This window comes from Manacus vitellinus, unplaced genomic scaffold (assembly GCF_001715985.3).
Source record: "Manacus vitellinus isolate BGI_N305 unplaced genomic scaffold, ASM171598v3 scaffold_57_pilon, whole genome shotgun sequence".
Lineage (NCBI taxonomy): Eukaryota > Metazoa > Chordata > Aves > Passeriformes > Pipridae > Manacus > Manacus vitellinus.
This window is the reverse complement of record NW_021940666.1, coordinates 142,373-155,037: the sequence shown is the minus strand read 5'-3', so window position 1 is coordinate 155,037 and position 12,665 is coordinate 142,373. Positions and strand designations below refer to the sequence as shown.

The 12,665-nt window shown below is 41.3% G+C and overlaps 1 protein-coding gene across 1 annotated transcript; it reads left to right on the top strand.

The window, feature by feature from the left end:
* The first annotated feature begins 3,376 nt into the window (after window positions 1-3,376).
* Window positions 3,377-11,907, top strand: PRRG4 (proline rich and Gla domain 4). Its single transcript, XM_008928325.3, has 5 exons — window positions 3,377-3,529; window positions 6,553-6,716; window positions 7,906-7,954; window positions 8,493-8,628; window positions 9,378-11,907. The coding sequence occupies exons 1-5, from the start codon at window positions 3,424-3,426 to the stop codon at window positions 9,604-9,606; spliced, it is 684 nt and encodes a 227-aa protein (XP_008926573.1). The 5' UTR covers window positions 3,377-3,423; the 3' UTR covers window positions 9,607-11,907.
* Window positions 11,908-12,665: the final 758 nt, after the last annotated feature.

Here is a 12,665-nt window from a genome sequence, read left to right as displayed (position 1 = left end):
AACAAATGAGAACTTCAGCACACTTTTAGTCATTACCTATAGCATAACCCTAAAATTTTAATATTTCCTTATGTAATAATTAACTTGAGCTGTGTTCACTGTTGCCTTTATTCCTGCTGTGGTAATGCTGCTTTCAACAGCAAACTTGAGTCTTAAGGTTGGGACAGCAAAAATTCAGGTATGGTTCTGAAACAGGGGTGGCTCCTACCTTGGGAATAACAGAATCAATCCACACTTGATGGGTGGGCAGGGGTAAACCTTCCTGAGCCTTTCTTTGTTGTTGTGTCTCAATAAGGATGTGTAGTGGTGGCCTAGCACAAGAAGATATAAGAAGCTAGAGGACTCCTGCACACTTGTTACAGTGCTTGCTGTTACAAGCTTCTCACTCATTTTCCTGTAGAGACAAACACATAAACATGTTACAGAGTTTTCACACATCCATTTACCTGGACAGTCACCCTCAGTGAGGATTTCACTGACAAGTCCTCAAGATCACAGAGACTGCAACACAGCCTGAGCTCAGAGGGACACATAGGAGAAAGTTACAGTCTTTTCCAAAGCAAAGACTACCCTGTCCTGATTTCCACTGTATAACGACTTAATATTTTCTTATTGCGCCTCAATAATAAATAATTCATACCATTTATGTTTTGTGTGGTATGGTTTAAAAAGCCTCCACCACACCTGCACAAGCACTCATGCACACACACAGAGAAGACACAAGTTTTCTGCTAAAAACTGCACAAAAACATTTGAGTAACCACTGGTGAATGTTAGAGCTCTGAGGTCCTCTCCCACCACAGTTCTACACCATCACTCCTCCATCTTCAGAGCAGGGGTGAGGTCCAGCAGAGAGTTTTGGATGAGGCTGATCCATCTCTCAGTCCACACCTGTATCAGAGTCCACTCCTCTGATACAGGCAGGGCTGGGATTAGGAGTGGGATCCACATCCACTCCCCACGTGGCATACATAAGCAATTCCAAAATCTTTTTCCCCTCCTATTAATGGTGGTATGTAGTGGTGGCATAATACAATGGGGTTTACCGGCTGCTTGTACAACAGAGGTTCCACATACAAAAAGTTGTTATGGCACATTAAATGTTCCCACGTGTGCATGCAGGTATTTTACTTGCACTCAGATGCACCACAGAGTTCTTGTGCATTCATGCCCTTGCACTGTAGCTGCCAGCAGCTATTTTGCTGATTGACACCACCCTCACTGAGACAGGCAGGCAAGAACTCAGGGTGAGGGCTGAGCAGAGGTGCATGGGAGAAAGTTGTAAGGTCCTTAACAAATTAATGGCAGTTTTCTCCTGTTTTCCAACATGTAGCAACAAAGTATCCTTGTCTACTCAGTATTATCTAGATAATAAACAATCCATACTACTCTTTTCTTATAAAATACCGTTATCTGAGTTCACCACTGTGTTATAAGCACATACATAACCATACTACAGAATTTTCTGTTGAGATCTCCACCAGCTAAAAAGCTTGGCTTTTAAGTTACATATTCATCAAGCACCCCTTAATTGTAGTGTGTTGATGTCATAAAGTAAATATTTAACTACAGTCATCATTCCTCCAAGCAGTTCTCCTTGTTTCACACATCAGAAGTTTCTGGTTTTCTCCAGAGAACATCCGATCGCTTCCACTAGTGTTACTCAATACCCTCTCATTCTACTCTATCCTGCTTCTGTATATACAAGTCACTCCAGCACTTAAATAAAAAAATACAATCCAGGGTCACTACTGGAGACATGCAAGCACAGACACAAATCACGGGCAGTCCCCGGGTTTCCTGGTAGCAAAATCATTCCAGTCGTGTGCATCGAGAGTTTCTCTGGTGTGCAGCTTTAAACCCAACCCAGCCTATCCCAGAATTTCTCAGATGTTTAATGTTCCCAGCACACAGTATTAAACAAATTCTTGCAGCAAATGTGAAGTACTTAACTGCTTCTCTCTTGTCCTTTGGAGAAGCCAAAAGAGCCACAGATCCATGTGCTGCTCTGCACTGGGAAGGAGAGTGAAGGAAGCCCCTGGAGCAGGTGCATGCTGGTGCAGACCAACCTCACGCATTTCAGGGCGCCACCCCTGCCACTCTCTAGCCTTTAAGGCTAAGGCTTACCTTCACTGATTTAAAAAAAAAAACAAACAACGAACCCATCAAAAGTTATTTTCACGTGCGTGAAAACTTATGCTGGTCCTCTCTCCGCCGCGGTTAGCTGCCGGGCTAGGAAAGCTGGGTGTAGACAAGCCTCTCCAGGTGTGTTGGGTAAGCGGCCGTGACTCGCTGGGGAAGCACACCCTGCGCGGGTCCTGCTCCGCAGGCAGCCTGTCCTCACACAGCGCTCGGCTGTGGGGGAGCGCCACGATTAACCCAGCCAGCAAAAAGTCGCGTTCAGCGGTAAAAAGGGTTCGCAGAAGGCGGAAGGACCTGCTGCTTTCTCCGCTGGGGAGCCTGGGCGGGGGCTGAGGGCACAGACAGGTGTTTGCAAACAAAGCCCGGGCTGGCGGCCGGCGAAAAGCCGCAGCACCATCGCCCCGCGCCGTCTCTCCCCACCGACCCTTCTCTCTCCAGGTTCAGGGGCGTTCCCACCCCCGCCCCCGGGCGGCCCCATCCCGGCTCGGGCAGCGCGGGCGGGGGCAGCCCGAGTGCGGTCCCGTGACTGCGCCGCGCCCCTTCCAGGAAGCTGGAGCAGCCCCGGGAGACGCTGCCCTGGGAGACGCTGCCCCTCCAGCTGTTCCGCTCGGGCCGCCGCCGAGCCCCCGGGACAGGTGAGGGCAGCGGGGGGCGATGCGGACGCGGCGTTCCTGCTCCCGCGGGGATGGGCGTGCTTCCGTGGCCGCCTCCGGCTCCCCGGAGCTGCCGGGCCGGGCGCCTCCGGGGGGGTCTCTTCGAAGGGTTCATGTGACTCCTAATTTCTACAGCCCGAGGTGGGGGAGCGCAGGTTCTCCTCGGGGCGCAGGGAGCGAGGAGGGTCTCAGCGGCGGTCCCCTGACAAAAGGGGGTTTGTACCTGTTCCCGTCGGGACGCTTTTACAACCTCCTCCGGCAGCTAAGGCGTAGCTCTCTGCGGTTTCAGAGCGCACCTGGGGCACCTTGTGGGGGGATCTTCCCCCGTTAGTTCGGGGCTGCCGCTCTGCTGAGCCGGGAGAGGAGGACAGGAGGCGGCGAGAGCGGCCCCGGTGACATGTGCGGGTGTTACACAACGAGAACTCCGCAGGAGACAGGCAAGACCTGTTCGGGCCGCTGCCTTTCTTCCAGGGACCCATTTACCCTCAGCTGCGTGTAGGTGCTTGCGCGAGATGACTTCACGTGTTAGGATTCATCCAGCGTTCATCGGTGACACTTCAGAAGTGTCGTTCAGCGTTGTCATCATTTTTTTAAACTCACACGAGTTTCTGTCTGACAGATCCCGGCCATGTTCGCGTTTTTGGTAGTGCTGTGTCAACTGCATGTGATGATGTTCGCGTTTCCTCACTGCCCGGGGAGATTAAGTAACTTGAAGCAACCTGAATGGAAAGACGGTAACTTAGTTTTTTAACATAACTTTATCCTTTTCAAAATTGTATCTAACTTTGATTTGTTTTGTTTGTTGCTGGATTTGGTTTGTTTGTGGTGGTTTTTTTTTTTTTTTACTTTATTTTAAAAATTAAGCGGTTTTAGCTTAATTTTAGCATATTTGAATATCTTTTGCTGACATGATTGTTTATTGACTTGGGTGTCAATATGAAGTATTTATCAGATCCAGTAGTAAGTACAGATTGGGACAACTGAGCTTTCTCTAGGTTTCCAGGGTTATTGTCATTGGTATAACCAGAATCCTTTAAGTAACATCAACATTCAAAAAATTTTAAACCTGTATTAAGACAGTATTGCTTTGGTACTGCTGGAGCACATTTATCTGAAGTGGCTTTGTATTTGAAAGGGTTTATTTGGTTGCTTTTTGAAACGGATGTCTTTTCTCAATACCCAATCCTCTTACAACACCTGGAAGGACAAGCATAGTGCTGCTATTGTGGCTCTTCACTTTGGAGGGAGAGAAGCGGAGAGGAACTGATGTACAAACAAATGAAGTTCCCCAGAAGGACTCAAGCACTACAATGCTGAACCATGTGATGCTTAACATTTTAAGCATCAGGGCTTCAAAAAGGAGTTTGTAACTTAGCTGTCCAGTCTCCTCAGTGCATAAGGAGTGCTGAAACCTTAAGATGGACTTTAAAAAGTCATCACATGGAGCATGAGGCTCCTTCAAGGCTGTGGAGCAGAAAACATGGCTAGCAGAAAAATGCTTCAGACAGATTATTTGTTAAAATCCTTACTGCTCCAGGCATAAAAAGTCAGGCTGCCTCTCTCTTGTGAGTTCATAGCACAGAATGTTCTCCTGAAAACAGGCCCAGGCCATTCCACCTTTAAAGAGGGAGTTTGAAAGAGAAAGGCCCTTCTCTTTATTCAGTAATTTAGCAAGTAGAACAGTTGTCAAGGGTATGGGGATTGAGAGGTTTCCCCTTCAGCATTTTCTGAACATCTTTTACCAGCAGAGTTACTTTACTGAGCACATTGTGTGGGTGCATTTCTAGTTAAATGCTGGGCATCCTAAAACTTCATGGATGATTTTTTCAAACCAAGGTCTGCAGAACTGCATTCAGGTCCCTCATGTATGGGAGAGAATTCCAGTCCAGCTGTTTCATTCTCCACATACTTTCTTAATCACCAGGTTGCAAGTAAGTTGGAGATGGAGATAAGTGTATTTTGACCACGTGACAAAGGGGGGAAAAGTGCAGATAAATGGATAAAAGAATCTTGAAAAGAGAAGAGGATCTATGTATCCCTGGGAATTGGGGGTCCTAGGCTCCAGGCAGCTCGCCTATGCATTCCATGTTAGTTAAAATGCATCAGTTATCCAAGTTAATTCAGAACTATAGCTAATACCACTTGCATGGTAAGGAGTGAAACACCACTGAGCAAAACTGGAGGTCTCTGTTGCAGAAGACTGAACTTGTTTTCATGATTTGCACTGAACCAAGAATATTGATGATATGTTTTCCCATGTAATTCTTTTCCCTTTCCACTTGTGGGTTTGGGGTTGTTCTGGTTTTGTTTTGGATATATTAGGCCCTTCTTTTTAGGTATAGTATAAATATTTTAAGCTCAGATTTTCTTGCAATTACTTTAGAATAACAGACTTTCCTTCCTTCCTTCCACACATGTGGCTCCTTCAATATATACTGTAATAGTATGTAAATTATATAAATATATGCTGTAATATTCCTTAAATATACTATAATATTAAATAAATAAACAACCAATATGTAAGTTACACTGCAGTTTTCTCAATTTTCAGAGAGCAAACTGTTTTGAGATACCATTGCAAGATCTAACAGTAACAATTAGGGTAAAAATTCCTGAATGATGTGATAATCCAGCCAAACAGGCTAACAAGAACACAAAGCTAATTTGTGACTGAATAACTTTATACTGAATCTCATCTCCTTTTTTAGCTGTCTGGCTTGGCATGTAACAATGCTGTTTCTGCATTACACTTGCAAAAGTAATCCTCTAGTCATTTTGCTCAACCAAATAGTCTGAATTTCTTGGAAACAGATTAGGCTTTCACTGAAAACCAATCTAGAAAACTAGTTTTGTCATATAAAGATGTTCTAAATTTTTTTTTTCCTAAGAAACTGTAGCAAGAGCAGGCTAAAACTTGACTATGGAAAATGCCTGGTGAGGAAATACATTCCTGTATTCCAAAGCCTTCTACAATTTCACTCACTGTTCTGGAATCTCACCTCACAACATACTCCATGAGGCCTCGTGAAGCCTGTAATGTGAACAAAAGAAGAATTAAATGTCCTCAGAAATGCCTGCAGTCAGTAAAATCCATATTGTGGATTAATTGAGAACAAATAAACCTGGCAGTATGGCAGCTGTTACGTTAAAACTTGATGCCACAATTGTGAAAAGAGAACAAATGAAAAATGAATGGGAGACTGCTGCCGTGATTTACAAACCAGATTCCATGAATAAAATTTGGTACTTACAGATACCCAAATATTGACAAATGCATATTGAGGATTATTTAGAAGGAAGAGTTGTTTTGGTTTTTCCCTTCCCTCACCCCCTGTCCTCCCCCTTGTCTCCTTCCTCCAGGACATCAGTGTCGTGCTTGGTTCGTATGTGACTGAATTTCTGCTTTATGTGACTGTTACTTTGCTCTTAAGAGCTCCAGTAAAAACCATCTCCCACATCCCAGAAGGGACAACACCAAAGCTTGACCAACAGCTCTCATGAGAATCAAATTCTCTTGGCCACTATAAAGGATAGCTGAAAGGAAAATATGTTTATTTTAATTACATAGTTAGAAGATATAGCAGTGGAAAAGACATTTAGGAGGAGACCTGGATGTTTCTTTTTCTTGTATGTAGCTGAGAGATACTTGGGGAAGGAGTGATCTCAATGTGCTCCTTTGGGATCTTAACCATTCTTTACAAATGTCAAGTTCAGCTTCCCTAACTTGTTTTAAATCAACTTTATTTTTTTTAATTAGTGTTCACATCTGAAAAGGAGGCCAATTTATTCATTGGACGACACCTTCTGAACAACAGATTTGATTTTGAAGCATTCACAGCAGATAACCTGGAAAGAGAGTGCTATGAAGAGATGTGCAATTATGAAGAAGCAAGAGAAATTTTTGAAGACCACGATAAAACGGTAGCAGTTCAAACTGAATTTAATGTACTGAGGGAGGTTACTGACTAAATCGTTATTGTACACAAGTACTGTAGCCCCTCTGACACAGCACTTAAAGATGACAAAAAGTATCTAAAGCTAGATACCACAATTAGATGGGGTTATTACTCAAGATACACAGTGAATGCACTTGAATATGTACTTGAATAAAGTTTTAAAGACTTTAGATAAGGGCTCCAATTCTGCAAACAAACAGAAATGAAGCTTTAAAAGTTCCACTTGTGGATATTCCAATATGTTTTCAGACTTTTTATTTTTTAAGTAACTTCTCATCATTATTACTAATTGGCAGATCCCATCCTTGTGTTTTGGAAGAGACCAGTACGGAGCAAATCTGCAGTTCAGCTATTGCTGAGTGTTCCTAAAGCATTATCTTTTGAATCTCTACCTGCATGGGAAGAAACCTGCTATAAAAAATGAGAAAAAAATATAAGAAACCCTTCAGCCCAATAAGGGAATGTGATGATTGGCTGAAGGCTGGCCCTTGCCACATGCAGCAAGAATCTCTTAGTGATTGTAGCTGTGCTCTGCACTAAGCTGCAGAAAGAGCAAGGAATACACTCCTCTTCTGAATGTGGAAATGTTAGTTGGCCATTGCTAAGCATTTTCCTAAGAAAAAGGTGCAAGTGTTAAACTGGAATCTTGATGGAGTCTTGCTGGGTAGCAAAGGTGGAAATTATAGCTAAACACATTTAATGCCTGATGGTCACGCAACATAAAAGTTTTTCTCTTAAATAAATCTCATTATTTTTCTTAGCTTCTATGAATTCAAATACTGTTCATGCAAATGTAGGATTCTTAAGAACTTTGCCTCTTAAATACTCTTTTGTAGGCATTTACAAAGATTAACTGTAAGCATTTTTTTAATGTCAGAATATAAGCTGACTTCTACTGTAATCAGGCAGAAATATGATGTAACACTGGACAGTTTAATACACTTTTCTCTTTCACCAACTGGCAATTTTTCTTTGTGAAATTTCAATGCAAACTTGAATATATAAGAAAAATATTGTGGGACGAGCAAGTACAAATCCTTCAGCAGGAGCTACTTCTGTTTATGCCATTGGTAAATTTTGCCCAGCGTACCATATTAAAGACAAAGTCAATAGGCCTGTCAGTTATAAATCTGATTCTTTTTGGTTTTTCATAGATGGATTTTTGGAAAGACTATTTAACTAAAGGCCCTAAAATAAAAATAGGTAAGTTATCTTCTTATTTTTTCTTATATTGCAGTATTTTCTGTTTGTTATAATAGTACACTCAATACCCTGTGCATTCAGTCAGCAAAATCACAATTGATTTTTTTACTGAAGATCACTGTGAATTGTGCAAGCATATTTCATTATCTGATGCAATAAAAGGTACTCACTGAAGCATCTTAGAATGGGATCCATTATAACTCTGTAGGTAAAAACAATATCATTTTCTTGGCCATTGCTTTATTACACAATTGGTAAACTTTGCAATAATTCTGTGACTGCTTTCTGTAGTTTTATTTTGCTTGTTCCCTCCCCCATTTCTTTAACAGTAATATAACAGTCTGAATTAGGCTCAGAGTAGTCTGATGCCAGATGTTTAATGAAAAACTGGTATCTACAGCCTGATCAAGGTCAAAAGTACATGCAGTAATACTTGGAAGTAATACTTAAAAGATGGACATCTCAAACAGCATTTTACAGTGTAAACCGGGTAGATGGAAAGAATACATAATGAAAATAAACAATGTTTTATCTTCAGGAGATGAGACACTACAAAAGATCAATGTCACAGGACTTCTCGTCAGTCTGGTTGCTGCTGGAGTACTGTTGGTTATAATTGCACTGGTTATCTTCTACTGCTGCAAAAGTAGATGCAAATCAAGGCAACCACCGGGGTAAGGAATTTCACTGCTTTAAAAAAAAAAAGAAAAACAAAACCAAAAAACAAACACACACCAAAACAAACTCTTGCTTAAGAGTGGAATTTAAAAATCACTGTGGGTTGGTCTAACTGTATTCTCAGAGAATCTAATGGGAGTTCTCGTTTGTACTTGCCTGGAAGCCAAGTTAGGTGAGCACTAGCAGTGGTTATGCTGAAGTTAATAACACAAAAACTTAAAACAACACTTGCACACCCAAACATTTGGCTCTGCTCTTTGTGTGTGTGTATTGTTGGTTCCAAAATATTCTTACTAAAAAAGATGGAATCATTTTACTAGATTAGGGCCTGCAGTGGAAAGTCTAATGTGTTCTGTTTGCCCTTCAAAATAGGATGAATGCCTTTCGTGGCAGGTAGTCAACCTCAGATGGGAGATGAAGTAGTTTGGAGGAAATGCTTCTTTACCAATTCTCTATTCCTGCTTGTTCCTTTATCCTAAACTTGAAAGGAATGTAAGAGGATTCTGTGGTTCCTCTTTCTTATAAATTTCACATTACTGAGCTATTCTTACCCTGTGGTTTGGAGAGAGTATTTGGCTTCTGGTCTTTATGATCATTGAAGGCATGTTTTTTCCTGTGTTGTGGGTTTTTGGTGGGGAGTTTTTTGGGTTGGTTTGTTTTTTGTTTATTTTATGATTAAGACTTTATATTCTTTCTTCCCTTTAAAACAGAAGTTGCCACTTATTATGCTGTTCCCTTTGTTCAGGTACTTGGATTACGTAAGAAGCAGAAGACGTGGTTCGTCGAACATCTTCAGAAGGCATGAAGAGTTTTCTTTAAACCCACTTCCTCTCAGAACTGATGATTCAGGACTCCCCAGTTATGAGCAAGCAGTGACTTCAGATGGACAGCATGACATGCCACCACCCCCTTACCCAGGGCCCCCGAGAGGGACACGGGTGTTCAGAAAGTCCATGTCTCTTCCTGCCCCGTAGTCACAGACCTCCTTCTGGCCTGAGGGGGAATTACTGAAGCATAACATACTTTTGGAAAAGTGTGTGCTACCTTGCATATTGCAAGATGACTTACAGAGATGTGAAAGATCTTTAGGACAACGAGGAACAAGTGAAGTTCCCATTTGGGAAAAGAGGTCACCTGTTGCAAAGGCCGCAGGACTATTCTTTGCACAGAGCCACTGTGCTGAGAGGAGGCAGTGCATAAAGAGCAAGGCTGGTACTGCTGCCCTCTTCCATATGCACTTTGAGCCATCCCATCAAACTACTGCTGTTTCATTAAGAGTTTCATCTTTTTTCTTCAGAAGGAACAGTATTTTAATTGCTCTTCTTGACCCTAACCATTTTTTGTGACTTAGTACTTTAAACCACCATAAGAAGTCCACTTTGTTGTTTGACACGTTCACTTCCTTGCTGTGTGAATTTTCTATTCATTCTAATAATTGATTTGAGTGTGAAAATTATTTCATGACTTGATCTTTCAAATATATATATATAGACAGAAAGAAAGTACTGCTTCTGGATTATACTGGTTTATTTTAGACACTGCTGGTCACATGACTTAATTTGTTGTATTTTTGTGATTATAATTTTGGATCAAAAGGAACCATTAATTACATGGCACGCTACCAATTCAGACAAAGTATACTTTTGTCAAATGGTTTTGATGTTCAACAGTAAACACCAGGTAAAAGAGAATTTGGTAGAGTACTGTGGATCAGGGGATGTTAAGCAAAGAGCTCGAGATTTGTCCCTTGATAAAAAATTCCTCAGGTTTCACAGCTAATGTTATTTTTGTAGTTTAAAAACTAAAATGTTGGAAAAGACATTTAATTTTCAAATCAAAGGCAGTTGATAAGTGTCTATTGCACTAATGGGATGACAAAAACATCATTTAAGTAGAATGAAAGATTGTATTAGATGAATAACCAGTATCCACAGAGCACTAGTGGAGGACTTCAGGGAATTACTGATTAACTGTATCAACACAGTTTCTGTATCTATGGTTGTAGCCACCATTAATTTTACAACTTGCTAAAATATGGCTTTCAGATCTTGCTGAGCAAGTTGCTGACCAACACTTGTGTCCCTTCACCTCCCTGCCCCAGGAAACCATATCCAAGGATCTCACAGGCAACCTGTTGGGCTGGTGTTTTCCTGTTTGACAGTGGCTATACAGTTACACACATGCAATGAAGTCTTTTAAAAAGAAACAAGTCCCCCTTTTTGCCCCTCATTGGATCAATGCTGTCAGCAGCAAATCCTAAAGGCACCTAATTTGGTGCCTAAAGTGCACTTTAATAAAGGCTGGATATTTATATGTAACATTTCACTTAATTTGATGTTTTTTAACATGCTAGAACCTACAGGGCTGTTAAGTGAGATGCAGAGGATTGGTCTGAGATCTTTAAATGCTTTTGTAATTAAGAAAATGCTCCAAGTCTTGGAATATAAAGAGAGTGCATTGACAATACTCCACAATGAAAAACACACAAAACACAGCTGATATCAGTGGACATTGGTGTTCTTAGTCATGAAACTTCAGCATCAGATTTGGCTTTTGACAAGTCACAAATACCTTTGCAGCTTCTTTCTTGTTGAGAGAATTCACTTTTACCTGACTTGTGAAGTCATTTTGAAGTTCTTGGAGGTTACTGTTCTGTAAGACTGAAATCACTGAATCGTGTGAGGTATTTTGATAACTTAATACAAGGTTATGATGAAGTTATGGAATTACAAGCTTGCAAAAACATTCTCCCATAGTTCCTTTTCATTTAGGTAACAATTTTTAAATTCGTGAATGTGCATTTTCAGCTTTAGAGCACACTTATCTCTAGATTTTTCCTGGGATTCAAAAATTACAAACCTAATGGAACTGATAGGAAGACTTTCAAGGAAAGGCATTTCACAGGGCTTGCAAGAGTTCAGAGATTCTTTAATGATACCACAGTTACCATCTGGCAAAGTCATGTTTTCAGTACACTACAGAAATTGTGCAGAATCCAATGTAATCACTGGAAATTTCATTTTTCTGCTATTCCTACAAATCATTTGCAAATGATTCCATGCAATACCAGCAAAAATCTTGTCCTCTTAATTAATCAAAAACCTTAAGATGGTATAACCTAAACATCAGCTGTGGTGCTCTGGGGAGTAAACTGCACCTTCAGTAGAGTAAAACACTCAAATTTACTCAGAGTCTGCACTTTAGACCCTGAATATACTGAAAAAATGCAGTGACTGACATTCAAATATTGGTTGCATGTAACATAACAATTTGCAAGACACATTCTGCCCTTTATAAATAAGGAGCAAAGTTTAATATTTAGTTGAATACAGTGTAAACTTACCTCTCCTTGTAGAGGGAGAAAATGCCTTTGAACAGCAGTTGTTTGGGTTGAGTTTGGTTTTCTCCTTTCATACACTGACTGCTGGCCTGAGACACTCTTACCTTATATCTTGTCTCTTTTTAGAACTTGTGATTCAACAGGGTTAGCAGAGAGAAAAATCAACAAGAGGTACACTACGGTGACTTGTGAATTTGGAAGTGTTGCCACACCTTCAAATTTTACCTGCAGTTTCTTTTGGAAATGGAGTTGCTCTTAGAATACATGAAACAGCAAATAACTGTCCTGAAGTGGCCTTCACAAAGGCATGTAGATGGACCAGGGGGGATGGCTTTAAGCTGACAGAGGGCAGGGTTAGATTAGGTACTGGGAGGAAGTTCTTTGCTGTGAGGGTGGTGAGGCACTGGAACAGGTTGCCCAGAAAAGTTGTGGATGCCCCATCCCTGGAAGTGTCTAAGGCCAGGCTGGACAGGGCTCTGAACAACTTGCTCTAGTGGAAGATGTCCCTGACTATGGCAGGGAGGTTGGAACTGGATGATCTTCAAGGTCTCTTCTAACCAACACCACTCTATGATTCAACAGGGAGAGAAGGACATAGACTTTCAGGATCAAAGCAATTTAATTTGTACAGAGATGTAGATCATTAGTGGTTTGATTTTGGACTCTCTTTCGAGGACTGTTGGGAAAGACAGT

Coding starts and splice junctions, on each gene's coding strand:
- PRRG4 (XM_008928325.3), top strand. CDS start 3,424: ATGTTCGCGTTTTTGGTAGTGCTGTGTCAACTGCATGTGATGATGTTC. Junction 6,717..7,905: donor TTGAAGACCACGATAAAACG/GTAGCAGTTCAA, acceptor GGTTTTTCATAG/ATGGATTTTTGGAAAGACTA. Junction 7,955..8,492: donor AGGCCCTAAAATAAAAATAG/GTAAGTTATCTT, acceptor TTTTATCTTCAG/GAGATGAGACACTACAAAAG.